This window comes from Thunnus thynnus, chromosome 15 (assembly GCF_963924715.1).
Source record: "Thunnus thynnus chromosome 15, fThuThy2.1, whole genome shotgun sequence".
NCBI classification, from domain to species: Eukaryota; Metazoa; Chordata; class Actinopteri; order Scombriformes; family Scombridae; genus Thunnus; species Thunnus thynnus.
The window spans coordinates 8,701,637-8,722,197 of NC_089531.1; the positions used below are offsets into that span (position 1 = coordinate 8,701,637).

The 20,561-nt window shown below is 39.2% G+C and overlaps 1 protein-coding gene across 1 annotated transcript in view; it reads left to right on the top strand.

Moving 5' to 3' along the window:
• nudcd1 (NudC domain containing 1) overlaps nucleotides 1-20,294 on the top strand; it is a 39,791-nt gene extending 19,497 nt beyond the window's left edge. The window contains exons 7-10 of the mRNA XM_067612297.1: nucleotides 1,234-1,378; nucleotides 2,378-2,503; nucleotides 15,075-15,234; nucleotides 19,781-20,294. Of these exons, the coding sequence (XP_067468398.1) occupies nucleotides 1,234-1,378; nucleotides 2,378-2,503; nucleotides 15,075-15,234; nucleotides 19,781-20,070 (721 nt within the window). The 3' untranslated portion in view covers nucleotides 20,071-20,294. The remainder of the gene's footprint in view (nucleotides 1-1,233; nucleotides 1,379-2,377; nucleotides 2,504-15,074; nucleotides 15,235-19,780) is intronic.
• Nucleotides 20,295-20,561: the final 267 nt, after the last annotated feature.

A 20,561-nucleotide genomic window follows, 5' to 3' on the forward strand; every position in this document is an offset into this window, starting at 1 on the left:
ACCTTATACTGTAGTTCAAAATGAGTTCACATTTGTACATGATGGAGTCAGTTTCACAAAACATGATAAAGCTCCAACATAGATCATTATGGCTTAATGGAAAAAATCTACAAATGTTGCACTGGTGACTAAGTATTCCCAGTACCTCGACTGACTTTCACAGGAAAATGTAACATCGCTCTGAGCAAAATGCACATATGCAAACATATTTATTACGAGGCAGAAAATCACATTCAAATTTTATTCTAATTTATTCAGATTTTTCCTTGAGTCCTTGAATGATTTTCATTACCATCATTTAATGAGACACTGAGAGTTAATGAATAGACTCACGTTTCTGTGTATTGAATCCACGGTGCACCCTCCAGCCAAGTTCATCTATTGTATAGATTTCATGGGTAGAAAGACACAATTACAGTGTATGTAAACTGAGAGGTGAAACCCAGAATGAAGCACCTGCTGCACAACTGGCTGCTGCTCGACTCAGATGGACGTATCAACACTTTTATCAACTCAGATCTTCTCTAATCTGGACTATGGAGGCAGGACAGTAACAAAACAATGTTCAGTGAGACTTAACTGAGAATATCAACCTGACAATAAAAGCGATCGCAAGCACAAATTACACCCTTACACCCAAATATCATGTTGTGTATGTAAATTTGGCTCAGCTCTGGGCAGCGTTTTTAGGTATATACCACATCAAATGATGCCTCTTTTGGGAGTTTTGAGATTCAGGTGGTCATATTACTATTTTTTTTTTTTCCTGCCTTCTTTGATTTATTCTGCTGCTCAACTTCAAACACCTCTCACTTGACACCGGGGAACCTAATTTGTGTCAAAACCAGATGAGCCACAGTCCTGTCAGCCCGAATAACTCTACAAGATCTCTTCTGACCTTTCTCATCAACTATGCATTTCAGCTCAGACTGCTCCTGATTGGATGTTTACTGGCTGATTGCATCAGTCTCATTCTAAGTATACCTTTTCGCTCTGGCGTTCTTAAAAATCAGGCTCTCAGGCAATTTCTAGGATTTTGAAACTAAAGCTTTGAGCTCCAACAGTCATACATTTAGCGAACTGGTAACTGAGCTTCCTGATTCTACCTGTCTTCACGCTGTGTGCTTAAGCTTTTATCATTTGCATATATGAATCATATCATCAGCACTTTGAACGAGAGGGAACATGTAATTATCTCCATACATGTGTGTGTCTATATGAATGTGTCCTCAGCTTGGAGGTGACCTTACAGAAGCGCAGCGAGGGACCCATGTGGTCGGAGCTGGTGATGGGAGACAGGAGAGGCGAGTATGTGATGAATGACGAGCAGGCCGCCCTCATCCACGAGAGGCTGACCCACCTCACCTCCGAAGACCTGGTGAGGCTGATTCTCCATGTGCATCACTGATAACTCCAGTTGTGTACAAACATCCTGCCTTCCATGCATTAAATTACTGAAAACTTTGCAGAGCAGCCCCATCCTGTCCGAAGTTATGAAGGAGAATAATAAAAATGAAGAAGGAGACAGGACCAGTGTTCCTGATGGCAGCAGTCCAAACTTTAAATCAAAAGTGTTTGTCTCCTTGTGAGTGAGAATGTGCTCATAAATTAGATGGTAATTTACAACATAAAAGTGTGCAAGGTTCACATTTTGTCCTGAAGGTTTTGCTGAAGGAAAAATCCTTGAAGGAATAAGAATTAACTCCATAACTTTTGGAGCATTCTGCTTATTAGACTTTGATATTTACAAAAAGATGCAGAATACAGCAGAGTAATACGGTATGGATAAAATCTTCTATTATGATCATATAGCACAATATTAATAATATAATATCTATATATTATGATTATAGTATATTTTCTGGAAACTCAGTTGAGAAACTGTTGATGAATAACAAGATGTCTGTGTGGTACATTATATATCATCGTATAGCAAAAAGTTTTTCAGTGTTTGAAAATATTATTCAAACATAAAACTTTGGTGATGCATTGATTTTTCTAGTGGGGTAGGTTTGTTTTCTCCAGGGCTTTTCTCATGACCTTCCATACATTTCTTATTAAAGTTCACCCTTCTAGCTTTCAGCCTCCCTCCTTCCTCTGAGGCCTCTCATCGTCATCCCTCTCCTCTTCAGTTGCTCTGAGTCCTCTTCCTCCGTCAGTCTTGTACACATCATAACACTCTGGTCTCCGGAGTCCCTCTCAGTCTCATGTTCGACAGCGTTTTTAGCCACTTCCTCTCTCACCATCACCCTTCATTAGTATCATCTGGGTCCACTTGAGGGCTTCACTGCAAATCAAGCCTTTCACATGTTAATAAATGCAAAACAAGTGTAACCCGAGCCTCTGTCTTGTTATTCTGTTCCTCCTTTTTGTCCAGAATGGTAACCCTGACAGGGATAAGCCCCCTTGTAACTCTCAGGAGCTGGAGGACTGTGATGGGTTTCCAGAAGACAGCTCTAGCCTCACACACTTTGATGGAGAATCGCTCATATCCACTCAGGTGGTGAGTAACACCTCTCTCCTTCACCGGTACACACTTTCATTCTGAAATCCTTCAAGTCTGAGCCCTCATATTAAACATTTTCAGTTGTTTCTGTCGGCTCTTTCTATCTTTCATTCCCCTCAAGTATGTTATTGGCTACCTGATGCTCACCGCCTTTATGAGAGCATGTTTTTTTATTCAGCCCTGCTTTCAGTGTGTAAGCCAGTGCTGGCCTTACCCTTTAACAAGCCACTTGACCAGAGAGCTCTGCAAACGTCCAGTAAAGAAGAGACAGGCACACCAACTAATTTTCCTCACCCCTCCTCATGACTAGAATAGTAAGAAGCTAAACCATTGTAGCCAACATCTATTTTTATAAACACTCATTCTATGAATATATTCATCAGGGTACAACATGTCATTTGGCAGGGTTGTCTAGTGGTTGGAGAGGCTGTCCTTTAATTAAGAAGTCACAGGTTATATCCCACAAAGTTTCTGCCAGCACATGAGTTGGTTTAGATTCGCTGATTCCTGATTAGATTCCGGTTTGGTCATTATTTATGTTGTTCTGTTGTTGAGTCATATATCTCGACTCTTTGCTTTTTGAACGAGAAATGAGCAGACCCGTTGGCTTGCTTCCAAAGATATATAGTATCACTCATATAAAATGTGCCCTGCATCAAAGGGATCTTTACTCGTTATCGCTTTGTTGATATATACCTGCTATGGTCTACCTACTGAGGTGTCTGTCTCAGGTGCAGTAAGCCTTAGCTTCTCAAGTAAATGGTTACTGTGGATTTGTTTGCTTCATTGCATTATAGGCATTTACTCTGTCAACCTGAAATTAAATTGCTTTTTTGTCTACTACAGCATACATACAGTATCTGCTTTGTAAGTCACTTGTCCTGTTTTCTCCTAAAAAATTAGAACCCAAAAGGGAGAAATGTGTATTTTAGAGTCTTTGATTTCATGAATCCCTAGTTTTACATTATTTTGATTAAGTACTGTTCCATCATCTTCTTACATAGCTGGAGACCTTATTTCAATACAGCAAATCAGATCTTGAATAAAGCGATAATGTGGCGTTCAATCATAGGCAGAACAGACGGTCACACTGAGCCTGATTGCATCCTGCTACACAACACAAGAGCCACAGACTCTGAACAACAACCCACATTAACTTAACTGCTAAAGTCTCCTTATCTAATTTACAAACATGATCACAGGTCTTGTCCTTCACCTCGGCTTGTTTAACGAGCCACCAAACAAACATTCATCAGGGAAAAGTGCACCGCTATCATCGGTTGGCAGGCTAGAGAGCTAATTAGTTGCTCATTCTCTAGCACATTAAAACAGCATGTTAACATTCCTGAAAACGTCACTTCGGTCCGGTCAGATGTGCTGGTTTGGTCGTTGCTCTTCAAAACCCCAGTTAGTGACATGCTGTCTGTCCATGGCTTGTAGCTACAGCAGTTTGTTTACTTTGTCTCCATTATGTGTGGTTTAACACCAGCTAATGTCAATCAGACCAGCCTCTGACACAAAAAGGGGAATTTCTAATATGTTTTCTTTATTCTAATAATAAAAAAAACTATTAACAATACATTTAAAAACATGTAGCCATTATTTTTATTATTTTTGACTGCAAAGAGGGATGATTTAATGTAATTTCAGATAGACTTCAATATAGAATACACTTTACTGTTATGTGGATTATAATGGCTATGGAAGTTTAATATAAAATGTTCCTCCAGTATTTTGTAATTGTATGTTTTAGCAGCTGAGCTGTGAATGATTTTATTGCAGAAGCCTTCTAGCTGTGGTATAATGGGTGCTTATGTACATTTGTTCTGAAGTGCTGCACAGTGAAATCTCAATCTTGTATTATGTCATTTTTCAACCTTCCCTTAGGCATTTAGAGGTTTTTGCTCATTAACAGCATTCATTGAGGAAGGTAAGAGGTTGTCTTGTTTACTTACTCCATCCAGATTTTCACTGAATATGTGAAGAAAAAACAACAACTGTCTAGCTGCAGGCAAGTTAATCTATTTTAGTTGGAGAAAACTACTACTACTTATATTTCACATTCACATTGTACACTTCCAAAATTGCCGATAGCACAAAAAATAAAAATATTTTGCTCCAAGACGTATTTCAAAAAGCAAAGCTATAACAACTTCGCCTCCATATTTTGAAAATACTGATATAAATATCGAAAAGCAGATACATAGCAGTTTTCAAAAGCTCTATTCATCTGTGGACATTAGTCAATGTCCGTCACTGATGCTCCACTTACAACAGTTTCTCTGTTTCATTTGCACAAAATAATATATGTGTTTATGGATAAGAATTCCCCATCACAAAAACTCACACAACAGTCAAAAATGAACCCTTTCACTATGTAATGAAAGGCTAATAATGAGTATTGAATATAAGGTAGAGTGTTTCTACTCAGGCTGTGATGAAGGTCTTGATGTGAATGAAAGCTCTTTAATGTTTCTCCCTCCATTTACTCTGCAAATAGTACATCCAGGCAAGCTGCTGCCCTTAAATAAGGTGGATTGTGACCGTACCTGTATACCATCAGCCTTTTTGAAGGGCAGTCATCTGTTTGTTCCACATGTGTGCTAACATGTGAGTCAATGCAGGTGTGTGTGTGTGGATGTTTTCCTGTGTTTATCTCATCCACGAAGCCTTACCCTTCTATTTTTCTCCTTCCCCTCATTGTATCCACCTTAATGCTTCAGTCGCTCGCCTGCCCACCGGGATATATATTTGCTGACCTCTTTTAAAAACCTTTCAGCTTAAAATTGTAGCACCTCCTATTAATTAAGCATCTTTTATCGATCTCCTCCTCTTCGGTTCCGGTCTCAGTTGAAAAGATGGAAAATGGTTTTTATGTGCGTTTCCCAGAGGGAGGCTGTGAGTCATTTCCACTGGCCATATGTGTAATACCTTTTACAATAGAGGATAACTACTCATCTGGTAACTGGGGGTGGGAAAAAAAAAATCGATTCACTCAAAGCCACTGGAACCTTGAAATAGTAAAAATGCATTTACGATATCAAAGTTGAGTATTTCATTAAGCATCCACCGCATTTTCCATTCACTTACATGAAATGGTTAGCATTAGCTTTTCTGTGCGAAACTTTTGAGCTTATTATAAACTACCCCAGTAGTCCGCTTGTTATCTTGACTAGCAGACTAGAGTAGACCACAAATATCTGTGTTTTTATTGAACTATACCTAAATGTTTTAGCATCTTCCATTCACTTACATCAAACAGTTAGCGTTGATTAATACACATTTGGGTGGTTTACTTTGATGGCCAAAAGTGACCTGCGACCAGATTTCCGCCTCTCCAGATGCACATCCTCTGCTCTCCATTTTATCATGGCTGGGGTCATGACCTAGAGCTTCTAGTGTTCCTGTTTTGGCTGGCAAGTGCAACTTCTTACCATGTTGTCTTTAGAGCGTTTGGCATCCCACGTTCCACAGGGTCGCACACAGAAAAATCAGGCTCAAAACAGGGTCATCTGCTTTCCACCACCTGATGAGCTTCAAAGAACTGGTGCTGGCTTTGAACGTCTGGCTGGATCTGCAGCATTCACCAGGGTTGTGGGCTGCAATACAATATAGCAGCCAAAGTTGCATGAAATTCAGTTTGAGGTGGCAAGGTGACCAAAATGAACCACAACCATTAAAAACACCCTGGCCTGAAAGTATTCACCCAAAACTCATATTATTCCACACCATTTATCATTTGATTCCTCAGCCAGAGAAGGTCATCACAGCTGATGCAAACCTCCAAAAGAAATATTTCTAACCGTGACTCTACGTTTTTTAATAGCAGACAGTCAGGCTCACACTTAAGACACTCCAGCCTGGGATAGCTGACTTTTCCTTCACATGGCCCAACTGCCGAAAAGGCGTCATACGTGTCTAGTGGGAAACGGCAGTTCCACTTGAAGTTGCCATCTCCTGAAAGTACCGGTCAGTTGGATAAGGAGCAGGAGTGACAGTTACGCGTGTGCATCTGTAGTTATATGACAGGTGTGAACATGAATGACAGGCGTCAAGAATTGTCCAATAACATTAGATAAAAAAAACATAAAAACAATACCGATTCTCTGCCAATAAAAGTGGGAGTGTCTGGAGCACAGAGAGCTGTGGAAAATCTGAAGTGATCAATTAGAGAGCAGCCTCAGAGATGGAGACACACTTGAGCCTGTGGAACAGGCACTGGGGCCAGATGACCGAGGTGGTCGGCTTCAGCCAGACTTGCGGTGTGGGGAACAGCTGCATGGGCGCATCGCCGCTGCTCTTTCAGCGCCAAACAACTCTACTCCAGCTCTTCATGACCATGATTATTATTAAGGAGACACATTAAAGTCAATACCCATTCACACAAGTTTTTTGATTGAAGCTTAATTTCATGTAAATAGTTTCAAATGCTATTGCTAATAGTGTTAATAGTTATTAACAATATAGCCTTTGATCTGTCTCCATAACATTGTTAAACCCATTGGAAAGTAACCGAAATGTTATGTTAGAATTTGCTTTGTAGATATTAGTTTCCATCAGTCGGTGCTCATCAGTTTCTGCAGAAGAATTTTATTATTATTGAAAACAAACAAATTTCTTTCTGTTTCTATCATTTATATTTTCTCATCTGTTATTTCTAATACATTTAACAGCCTCTCCTCCCTGGCCTCATCCCGCCTGTCCCTCTCCTCTGCCCTATTCCCTTCCCCCTCCAGCAGTTCCAATATGGCGTCATACCATTGCCTTTTTGGTGGCCCTGGCTCCTCTGACCCTGACACTCTACCTGGACTGGCTCAGATGGCACTGAATCAAGGGATGCTGATTCAGAAACAGAAGGGTTCTCTCCCAAGCAGGGCACAAAATTAGCGCCAGCCACCAGCCAAATGCTGGTAAAATATGCAAATGGCTGTTAGATTGGCTTCACTCTGCTCTCACTGCTTCACAAAAAACAATGGTAATCTATTGAGTGATTGGTAAAATTTGAACATTCACTTGCCATTTGGGTGGTGGACAAAAAAAGTTAACTTTGTACCCTGCTCCCCAGGCTGAGGCAATGAGGCAGGAGGCTGAATAGCGTGCCACCTGTTGCCTGATCCATGAAAGAACCACGTCTATGTTCCAGCAGTTGGCTCCCCTGATTCATGCCACTCCCCGAGCCCCTGCACACATTACAATTTATATAAAATATTTGTAGTGCACAATTCATGTAGTGTTCATTTCACATGCTAAATACAGCAAAGAAAATACTCGAAGAGATCAATAACTGTAATCTTTCATCTATGCTTTCACTATATTGGACTATAGTTAAATACAGTGAATCCAAACCTCGTATGTCTAAGTTTTCACTCTTCTTGGCTGCTCGAGCAGGACTCACCACACCAGCAAGGTCCCTCTCTTTCAACACAGCTGTACAATATATAATAGTAAAATCTATTACTATCATTAACAATGTTGATAGATGTTGATAGATAACTTTGTTTAGCACTTTTATACAAAAAATGCAGCTTAAAGTTCTTTACAACAAAAGAAATTACATGCACCAAATGCATAATGCATAAGTGCACCATATGAAAAGGACATAAAAAACAAACGTCAACAGATCATCAAAGGTTAAACAGAAAATTACTTACATCATTTTTGGAAATATAACTCAGGATATACATGATTTAACTTTTTCAAATGGTCTAAGTAAACAAAAATCACAATAAATTGTAATATGGAATCGCAATACTTAAGGAATCAGCACCCAAGTATTGTTACTAATTTGGGGCGGCAGCGGCGGGCTAACCCATTGTTGCTAAATTTGGGGCTAAACCGCTTCACTTTTCCAGCAGTTGGGGAAACAACAGACGAGAGTTTTCTTGGTCTTGAGAGGCTGCAGCATTTATTAACCAACACACTGCAGTCTGTACTGTACATTTACTGCCAGATTGACAACTTACTGCTAACCTTTTCCTCTGCTCCACTCGCATTCACTGTCACTTTTCTGCCGCTCGCTCTCTCATACTCGCCCAACCACACACTCGCTATGCACACACATTACGCACTGCCCTATTCCTTAAAGGAGCTACATTACTCTTAACAGTACCTTTCACACAGATGTCCATTGAAGAATGAGGAGAGGGAGGATTCTGGGATTTGATGCACTAGTCGACGGCTCAAAACAATTCCAGGGTAACTAGGGTGTTATCGTGCTTGTACAGTGTGTGAGTGAAAATCATTTGTAGCCAACTGAAATTAGTGATTGTGTGAAATTTCAGCAGTGGTGGTCATAATTCTGCAGCAGCACACCACTCATGACATGGTTGGTACCAGTGGATGGCCTAGTTTCATATGATACCCGTATCTTCACTGTAGCTTTAAAACTGAGCCCGCTGCAGCCTCTGGAAGACAATAATGTCAGCCGAGGACACAGCTAAAATTTATACCTCTGTGTTATATCCCTCTCTTAAACTATAACAATTGTAATTTTTGTGAAAGCCCACTATTTATTTAAATCGGCCTGTGTGAGTGTGATATTGCTGGGCTCACGCTATTGACTCCAGCGAGTGAAAACACAAACACGGTGTGAAACTCTTTCATCGTGTTGGCACCGTCAACCAAGACAGGTGTGACTCCGCGAGCCAATCAACATCTTACAATAGCAGAGCACAGAGAGCACCTCTATCTACTGTGTTTTTGTGTAAAATGGACAATGATACCAGTTTTAAAATAATCAGTTTCCCTTTGATTCAAAGAAGGGACACTAACTCAATGTGATTTCAAAGGGACCAACAGCCTGAGGGGAAAGTGATTTTACCATCATACAGTTATGATCACATAGCACAGACTGGATGATATCAAAGGTCATAGTGTCTGAATGTTGTTTGATCTAACTGGTTTCTCTACGGTCAAACTAATCAACCTGGGCAGTTTAAAAGGACTCGAAAATCTCTGGCAGGAGAGAGTCTAAACAAACAGAGATTTGTCCTCTGGCTGTAAAGGCGAGTGAACACCAGCCTTGCAGGAACATGATGGAAGCGATGATGGTGAGCTGGCATTTCAGCTGTTATTATGGACATCTGGCCTTTGTGTACAGATGCATTTGCTTTTGGTCTTGTAATGTGACCCTCTCGCTTCCTCTCGTCCATCTACAAAGCCTTTAAACCCTTTGATAAGAAGAGTATTCACTAAAAAGCTTTCTGTAGACTCAGAACAGGTACAAGTAATGTATTCTTGCCTATACTGAACCCAATTATAGTGCTTCATACAGTGTACATCAATAAAACAACCCCTACAATCAGACAATGTTCAGTATCCTTACAAAATATTCTCAACATAAGGTTCAACTTACTGAATAGAGTTACTCTCTTTTAATGCTCAGCTCCATCTGCAGTACAAGGCCACATGATGTGGTTGGAGACAACAATGGTTGTTGTCTGCTGTTTCCAAGGCCAAGACAGAACCATCAATGCAATATATAATATATATTGTATTAACTTTTCCTGCTATACACAAGATACCTTTTAAAAAAAACATTTTAGTATTATTATTTTTTAAATGGACCCAGATCTTTTTAGCCTGGTTTCAGACCTTTGAATCCCACATTTTCATTTTTTTCAGCAATTCAAATGCTGCAGTTCAAATTAGAGCTTTGTATGCAGGGTTAAGAACAAGGGTAGCTCTTAAATCTGCATATTACTTCTATCATCATCATCTATCATCATGAATTGTGAATCTGTTTTCTCAACATATGATCATTTTGTCTAGAAAATGACAGAAAGTATTGAAAACTGCCTATTCAAAGTCTTTTTTTTTTGTCCCACTAACAGCTCCGAACCCAAATATATTCAGTTTGCTGTCACATAAGACAAAGAAAAGCAGCAGATTTTCACATTTGAGATGCAGGAACCAGCCAATGTTTGGTATTTTTTTTTACTAGATAAGTACAGCCTCTGTACAGCTTATCAAAATAGCTGCAGATTAATTTTTTTTCTGTCAACTGACTAGTTGATTAATCTACTATCATTTCATCACCACTGCTCCTAGCAACCACAACTGTAGCTTTTGTAAAAATGGTTTTGGTGGGACAGATATGTCACTCAACGCTGATTAGGTTAGAACAAAACAAAATAACTTGAACACAATGTCTGATTAAATGATTAAGTGGAACAAAGCGGAATATCAGTCTAATTATCAGGTGAAGATCTTTCGGTCATTTAAACTTGCTGTACATACTCTGACATGTTCATGGCTTCAGTACTTTACTGATTCCTTTATTAAATGTAGATCTTGTAGTACCTAACCAAAATAATAACATAATAGACTGGAACAAACTGTGTTTTTTACCACAAGGTGTAAAGCAGACATGAAGTAGTCAAATGGCAAACGTGCTCACCCCATTGCATTCTGTTTCTGCTGTGTAAATACATCAAATACAGTACATTTAATGTCCTGCAGTGGAAAATATATTTTTCTTTGCCTGTTGACAGACTACTTGAGACAAGTTCAGCTGTGTCTAGGTCATCCACCGGTTTTAATAAAAGCCCTCTGGACCCAAAGAACTGAGCGTATCCTTCATGTGTTTATCGCTCTCTTTGTAGAGTAGCGTATCTCGGTTCTGCAGGTAACATATTTGGATTCAACAGGTTAATCCGATGCTCTGTTCAGCTGCTGGCAGTTAAATCCTCCTCATTCAATAATGTCTGTGTAAAGAAACTGGATTCGAATAGAGCAGAAACTTCTTATGTTTATGTGGATAGTTGAGCTCCTTTTTGTAGATGTTTTGATTCGCCTGATTGCCCTCTTGTAAGATGAAACCTGAACCTTCTACGGTACATATCTGACAAAATAAGCAGTCCAGAGGCTGTTGGAAAAGGTATACTGAAAAATAATGAGATAAAAGCCTTGTAATTGAATTTTTCCTTTTTTCAGAATGTGACCATTATCAAGCCACAGAGAAAATGGTATCATTTTTCAAGACTGAGGCAAAGTTAGATTCATATCAGTCGTATAATGGGAACGCTTAGTCACTGACTCTGAAAATGTCTTGCAAAACAAACTAAACCTACAGAGTTTGAGAACCTAGTTTTATTTTTCTGGGAAATGTAATTGCAGATTTAAGTTTACTGCCAGAGATAATTAGTTTATTAGTTAGAACTCTAAGGGCAATATGCCAAAATACGTCAGCATCTGTGAGTAAGGGCAAAGGATGTTATTATGTCTTAGAGTGTCAGATATTGAGAAAGAGGTAAGTAGATTTTCTGCAAGTATCAAAGCTTATCCATAAGATTATATCTTCTCTTGTGTCAGAAGCAACTTCAACAAAACATTGTCAGGGATTATTAAGTTTAACTACATCATCAGGAGACTCAGAAATTTTGGTGAAATCTATGGGCCCTGTTTTTGTGGATGCACAACGACCAGTGCAAGCAGTGCTTTGACTGTTTGGTATTTTCCTGACCTTTAAACTCGCTTTGGAGGAGAGGCAGCACAAAGTGAGTAGCTGTATTTTGGTTTAAATTTGGTCCTAGTCGTTGCTCTGAAAACAGATGTCTTAGAATGATGTCTGTTTCTTTTTCCACATCAATCTTCTGCTGCGTCGTTGATGTTCATCAACAAGAACAAACTAAATACTTGCTGGAAACATGGTGCAATAATGGATTAATGCTTGAAATATAAATAATTTATTTCAATTAAACACTGAAAATAACGTTGAATGTGGTTAAAGCAGGAAAGTCGGTAAATCAGTTGGCAGTGATCTATCAATGAATGTGGGTGATTCTTACAGTATCTTTTGTCCACGGCTGCTTTATACTGTATGAAAAGCTTCTCCTTCAGTTCATTAAATCCCTGCAGCATTTGAAGGCAGCAGGATCGATATATTGATAAATCTGCAGACTCTGAGAAGTGCTGCACCAGAGCACAGTGCCCTGACATGACACCAGACTGCTACAGTATAACTACACACATCAGACTAGTTGGTTATAAGTCAATATTCTGCCTGAGATGTCGGGTTGCTAGCGTTCATCATAGCCTCTTTTCCAACCTTCTTTTTAGCAAAAGTTGTGCCGTGGGGCTCTGAACTATCCAGACCTTCCCTGAAGAAAAATTTCAGAGCTAAGAGTGCAGTAATGTGACTGGCTTAGTGAGTATTTAATAACCACCACACCCACTGATCTATATTCTCCTTCACTCAACCTTTTTGCACTTTTTTCCAGTCTTTTGCATATGAACCAAAATAGCAGGTGCACACAGAGACGCCCACGCAGTCAGTGCCTCCAAAACCTACCACACCGCGCTTGTCGTGGCGCTTGCAGGGTTAAAATAACCCAATGTGTGCTCACTGTCTGTGTTTGGAATCAAATCCGTGGAGCCGATGTAGAGCTGCAGCTTTTAGTTGATTCATTGATTGGTCGATCGACAAAAAATGAATCTGCAACTCTTGTGATAATCGAATAATTGTTTTTGTCTTAAATCTGAGGATTTTAAGCTTTTTTGTGTCAAACATATCAGAAAGTGAATATCTTTGGAGTTTGGACTGTTGATCAGACAAAACATCACATTTCAAGGCGTCACTTTGGGCTGTAAGAAATTATAACAAGATAGAACATGTAGGACATTTTATAGACAAAATGATTAATCGAGAAAGAAATCAGCAGTGAATGAAGATAATCATTAGATGCAGTCCTAAGACAATGTTGCTGTCTGCCACGTTGTCTTTTTATATCCCACTGATTAACATTCTTTAATTGCAGAGATTAACTAATTATTAAAAGAATTCGCTGCAGGGATTGTGATTAAACCTGCACGTTCTCTGCCCTCCACGGCACATAAAATCATCTGATTTAAGTCATTTTAATTTAGCATACATTGTAGTTGTTTAATTTTTTTTTTTTTTTGTTCATCACAAAACATGACCCTTTGCAATCACTGCCGTCATTGTCAGTCAACTCGCGCACAAACACAGGCTCCACTAAAGCATGAGCGAATGTCTGCTGTGCGCTCCAAGTCAAACACAAGTGGCAAGAAAATGAGTTCTAGAGTGGAGGAGTGATGGTTCGCTAAAAGGCTTGTCACTGTGCGCAACCGTCAACATATGGGCTGGTTTATGCTGAATTTTCAATGCCTGTCAAGTGTGTGTTGAGACGGGGAGGACAGCGCTGCCTGACAGCCTCTGAGACATGATGTTGGCAGTTGGATTCACGGGATGGGAGTTGAGTCTGAGTGAGAGATCGGTGTGAACAGTCAGATGTCAAGGAGCGATCATGTCGTAACAGCGGTCATTTTCTTTCCAAAACAAATGGAGTCAGACTAGAATAGCACCAGACTGCACACATGCAATTACTTGAAGTACATTCATGAGTGTGAGCTGAACGTGGAGCAAATACATAGACTTTTATGGTTGTTATCAGCTGCTATTCAGAACAGCTTTTTACCCATAATGGCCATGTTCAGTGTCAGGATGGAGATCTGCTGCAAACTCCCTGTTTAATCAAAGTGGTAACTATGTGGAATGAAAAAATGAAATGAAATGAAATATGAGCAGTGTAAACATTAATAAATTAAAACATATCAGTAATACATGTCCCCAAACCACCACCATCACGAAAATTAACACAAGTCTGTCAGTAAAAACATATAATATAGTCTAACTGACACTGATATCAAGATTAAAGAGATTTTAAAAATTTGATTAAACATACATCAGCCACAGTTCCCTTAAGGGAAATAAAATATGTGCTGTGCAAATAATTTTTTAATTAAAATAAATACTTATCAGTGCTTTCTCACGGACAAACTGTGTTTTTAAATGACCTCAATCATATTATATATTGTCATATGTCATATAAATGTCTTGTACCTTATCGGTTGACATTTAGACTGATACCATAATATCTTTGATATGCTAATGTCAGCTGATATATCAGTCCAGCTCTAAGAGATAAAAAGCTAAAATAGAAAGATGTAGTAGAGTGTATCAGCAATCCACATGGATGTGCATAACTCGTATCCATCGTTACTAATGGATCATGATGGCTGCCCCGTCACACCACTCCTCTTTAATATTTCTGCACGAAATATTGAATCAGAGATGCTAAACAGAAAAAGGAGAATGTCAAAGGAAAGGTGTCATTTAAGAAATTCTGCATCTCAGTTTTTTCCACATCAGTGTAAAATCTTTGATGTGTTGCATTTTGGGAGATTTCACCCTAATCCTTCTGAATGCAGATACTATCTATCTCAATTTCTGGACAGATTTTGAAGCTATTGTGGGGTGTTTTTTTGTAGCCGGCAAGTTGATGAAGTCTGGCTGTGATAGGAGAATGATGGCAGAAGTCATTCAGGAGTTTATTATAGTCGCTTTTCACCATAAAGGAAAGGAAGGTGGAAAATCACAGGTTTTATCCTCACTCTATCCTCATTATTGTGTCAATTCACCGCAGCACTGATCCTCAACCTGCTCAGGGATGTCACACTCCTCTCACACGTTTGTGTATGACAGATGGAGAAAAGGTCAACAAAACATACATACCTATACCTGCCTCTCCTGTCTGTCTCTCTCTAGGTGAATCTAGGCAGCCATCAGTACCTGTTCACAGTTGATGTGAACCCATCTGAGATGCCTTGCCTCTGCCTCAGACACGACGTCGACGCTCTGTTGTGGCAGCCGCGTCCCGACCAGCCCAGCAACATGTGGGAGCACATCGCCACCTTCAACGCCTTGGGTAAGAGCTTCAAGTCAAAACAAACTCATTGTGATTCTTTCAAACAGGCGTACAGACATCCTGGAAGCATTAAACATGCTGTCTCTGAAGTATCTCCCAGAAAAACTGAATTTTTGTATTAGACATAATTATTTATGATTTATTATCCATGTCCAAGTTGAAACATGATACATCATTAGAAAGATAAAACCTTGAAAATGAGGACATCACAGATCACTAGTTTCCTTGCTACACTGGAGCTTGATGATGTAATGCTGGGATTAAGATGTCAGCCATGTAAACACCTAGTGATGTCATCTTCTTAAGGTCATATTTTTGGCATTAATGTTGCTGATAAAAGTAACACAGTAGAGTTTTCCATATAAATCAACAGTCATCACTGACGCATCACCTTTTAAGTTTATATGTTGAACTTTTTTAGCGAACAGTTGCTTATTTAAACATCCAGGAGTTACAGAAACACATTATCATTCATTTGGAGTTTCTGTCCACCTGGTGAATGTAAGTCCAATATTCGCTCTCTTTTATCTCTGTTTTTGCTCTCTCCCAACTCCTGAGGGAAATATCTGAGTCTGTAGCTGCTAAATGCTCCACTCTGATCAGCTTGCCACTAACTGTCTCTGTATGCCGTTTGGTCCTGAGCAGGTAGAGTACAGTGGGTTTTTAGAGCTTTTTTTTTCTGAAAACAGCTGTCTGCCGCAGCCAAAAACGACATCATGAGACAGTGAACCAAAACAGTAAAGCTGCAGCCAGACAGAAACTTGCTTTAAAGCTCCGTAAAGCCGAGGGAAGCTGCAGAATAGCTGATAATTCTCAGTCGGTTCATCACTACGAGCCTCTCATACTAAACATTTTCCTTTGATACGTTGTCATTATAAAAAATATTGATTATAGCCGCTTTAAGATCTAATAAAAATGTTCTTACCTTGTAAAACAATTGCAAAACCTTAACATGCAAACTTACTACATTGTATAGTTAAATAAAAACAAATATTTGGGTGATTTAACCTGTTTTGCTAGTTAGTCGATTAGTGAAGCTTTCTAACCAAGTAGGGTCCATTTGATAGATTTGGTAGTTTATTCCATATCAGCAAAACGTTTTAGTGAATGAATAGAAAATAAAGTGGTACTTGAGCTGAAAGTGAGCTGTCAATCAAACGTGATATGGACACGCCCACACAGTCCTAAGAAATGGTTTGAGCAGCCAAATGAGCTGTTTTTGAGCTAAATTTTCTAATAGTTATGAACGTTTATTTTTATTCAGATTTTTGTGGATGCTTAATGAGCCACTCAACTTTGATATCATTTATGCATTTTTATGATTTCAAGCTACGTTTCCAGAGGCTTTAAATCTATTTGCAAATGTCTTCTGAGGATTTACTCAAAATACAGCCAGTAGATTTTATCTGAAGTTTTAGGTTATGTTGTAAGTCGGTACATTATACTAAAAGGATATATTAATAATTGTTAAGGCTATTTATGTAAGTACATTTGATTTAACCTCTGCATTGGTAGAAAATTGGCTTGGGGAGAGCCTGAGTGTCTAGAGTTCTTGCTCTCTTCTTTTGCCACCTCATCTCTTTCACTCTACATCCTCGAGTCCACTTCAGAACAAGCTCAGTCACTCAGTCACAATAACTCCAAACCAAACATAGAAAACAAACTATTTTGCCACCACTTGCTCCACTACCAGTGTATCTAGGGTAGTATCCAGGATTTACTAACATTTGAATTGCATGGATGTGAAGTGCTACAAAAGACACTTAAATATAAGTCTCACGATAACAGAGGTGACAGGAAAAGACCTCAACAGTCGGCAGAAATGTGCACCTCTGGGCGTATGGTGTGCACGTGTCGCTGGATTACATAACAATCAATATATAGACCTGCTCATTAAAACCACTGCTCCTAGTGGTAAAAAACCCCCTCCACAAGCTACCTTTTATGATTAGTGAACATTAGTAAAAGTATGTGGGAGTGGTCAGCATTCTCAGTAGAAGCCTTCCTTCATTTCCATTTTTGATGAATCACACCAACTCGAGTTGAATAATTCATTCTTACAGCTATTAACTTTGTTTATATTCACTCTCATGCAGCTGCTGTGCCTCCGGTGCTGCGGCGGATAGACGACAAACATTTCAAATGGCTGCAATAAAAGCCCAGTAAATGATAAGAGGGTGTTTACCGGCGCTGATTTCAGCCTACGAGGACACAAAACGAAATATATGAAAGTTGTTTGAAAACAGGGTCATTAGCAGGTCTCTCCTCTGCTGTGCATATAAACCATTCAAGCAGGTCTGGGTTATATTTTGCCCATTAGCTCAGTCACTGACTGATGTGTTGACTGTTCATCTAACTCCAAATCTTAAATCAGATACTCAGGTCATCAACCACTGTACCCACTTCTAGAGCCGCGTCTCTTTCAATCTCCGTCTTGATTTAATTTATCTACTCATCTATTTCTCCTCAACGACGGCATCTGGAGCATGTTTTATTTCAATTTTCCCGTTTGGCAGGTATGACATCTTCATTTGTCTGCCGCTAACACCGCAGAGTTTTGCCAATCTGTCCATTTCTGTGTGAAATGTATCATCCAATTTGAGAATATAAATGGATCCCCGGTGATATTTTCAGACGTTATCTCAGCGAGCCAAAAATGAGACTCAGAGGAAAATTGGTGAAAAAGTATGTTTGAACACGAAAATCAAAGCCTGTTTAGGTGCAACAGAAAGGACTCTGTCATTATTATAAATGGCTTTCACCTCGCAAATGAGTTTATATATATTCTCATATAGAAAGATCCTGCACTGTCGGGACAAACATTAGTCTCAAAATGTTTCCCAGTCTGACAGAGCAGAATTTATAACTCAGTATTGGGTTGGGAATAGATTGTGCTGGTCGAAGCTCTACTAGGCAAGATTTTGTTTTGTTTTTTTTGTTTTGTAAAACTAATCTTATTAGCCTTAATGAGTAAGTTGGGCAACTGAAGAGAAAAATGCCCCTTCTTGTGTTATTGAAATGCCCTTGTCTCAGATGGGAAATCTCAGAACGCAGGTAGTAGCTAATCAGATCTTAAGAGTGAAAGATAATTTGTTTTTCAGCAGCAAACGAGCCCCTTGCTATCGAAAGCTCAGTTCATTAACATCCGATCTTTTGTCCTCTTGGTATTGTGTTATATGACCACGAGCTTTCTGCTTTGGTAGATATGAGGGTACTGTCACTGTGGGCAGTTTACAGATGGCAAATGATTGGAGTTTAAACGTCCCCTCAAGACAAGACATAAAAAAAAGTACTCTGCTTTGAAAAATTTGTGTCTGATATGGTTTTTTCCACAAAAAACTGCAGTTACCTTGTAAAACAAAATCTGAAAATTAATCCTCTGTTGTCCTTCTGCCTCACTGAAAAGCCCAGAATCAATGATATGCAAATATATTTTTCTTTTCAAAATTATAATAATCCAAACTGGTTGTGACGTCAGAGATCATGCTTGTAGGTAAACGCTTTAAACTCAGATTTAAGGTGAGCACAGCAGCAGATGAATGTGAAAACAGCCTTCTCGTGTCAAACTCTGCACATACGTCATTCTGCACAGTGAAGCTCAAACATCCGACTGATGTAACAATAAAGCAAAACACATTTTTGAGTGGAAGAGGAGCATTCAGAGCTTGAAGAACGGAATAAGAAACTGAAAAGCTACGTCAGTGCTGCAACTAACTACATTATATTCATCATGATTAATGTGTAGATTGATTTTTTAATTAAATGACAGTTCAAAACACAAAGATATTTATTTTACATTAACATGAAGCAGTTAATTAACAAATCCTCATATTTGAGAAGCTGGAACCAGCAAATGTTTATCATTTCTGCTTTATAAATGACTCTTTTTTTATGACTCAACTAAGTGATTCATTGTGTCATCATTAATGATTTTATTCATGTGTTACATCTGTTGAGGCATTTTGCAGTGGATTTCATTATTAAACATGTATGTAACTGTGCTTCATTAGCCGTACTCAGGTGATTTTATCCTCACTCTTTGTATACCTGAGCATGTTTCCACCACAAAATACAACTGTAAGACTTTTTAAACTCTGCTGCATGATTAGTTTTTAAGCTGTTTTGTTTTGTTTTTAATTTTGTTAATTGTTTTCCTGCAATCATCAGGAGGCACATGCACATCCATAAATATTTGCAGGTGCTGGATAACAATAATCTGAAGCAAAAGGATGAAAAACTACCGGCACTGTGCTTTCTTGTTCCCAGTTGTTCTTTATTTCTACATGGACATGACAACTTTTCAGCCACTCATGGTCTTCTTCGGGTAAAAGTGAGGGATGTACTGTATATGTATATAATGATGAGCTGTGTCCTTTGTGATGTCTGACTCTTTTATTCTTTTGTCCAATTCTTTTCCCACCTACACACCAAATCCAAGAGAAACCATTGTGTCATTTGGAGCTGCTAATGTGCAGTTTACAGTTCATCAGACAATCTGCAGTGGTTTCCATGTGTCTGATTTTTATTGCTAATTTTTTTTTCATAGGCTACGTCCAGGCATCCAAACGGGATAAGAAGTTTGCGACCTGCGCTCCGAACTTCTCCTACGCCTCACTGTGCGAGTGTCTCCGCCGCGCGTTCATCTACCGACAGCCGTCGCCGGTGGAAACCGTCCTCTTCAACAGGAAGCAGGGCCGCCAGGTGGGGCAGGTTGCCAAGCAACAGGTGGCCAGCCTGGACTCCGACAAACCGATTCTAGGCTTCAGAGCGACCAACGAGAGACTGTACATCCTGACCTCCAGTAACCTCTTTGTTCTAAAAGTCAATAATAATTAGATTTGGGACTTTAGATTTCAGATTTTCATCTCATTTCACCCTGAAAGCGAAATCATTCCAAACTTAAAAGTCCTTGTGTGCAAATTTGTGCTTCATGTGTCTGTATTCTCCTCATGTTTCACCTGTCACACGTCTTCTGTGCTATAATATGTCTGTACAACCAAGAAATAAAGAATCATGTTCAGAAAGACAGATTATAATAATAAATGTTCACAGGAGTTGAATTTTTTTTAAGGAAATTCTTTAAGAAAAGAAATGATTATGCTGTGATGCAACACACTGTTATCTTATGGATCACATTTGATACTGGATGTCACATGCACATTTCATAAACAGGTACTGTAGTGCTGTTTTAATGCTCAGTGCATTAATTCCAATTCCAAAATAATTAATACTTATTTCCGTTAATGAATGACTGGCGTATTGTTGGCTGGCTGTGTTGCACTGAGGGTTGGTTGTCGCGTTTTGTCAGATGGTGAGTGGGGAGGAGG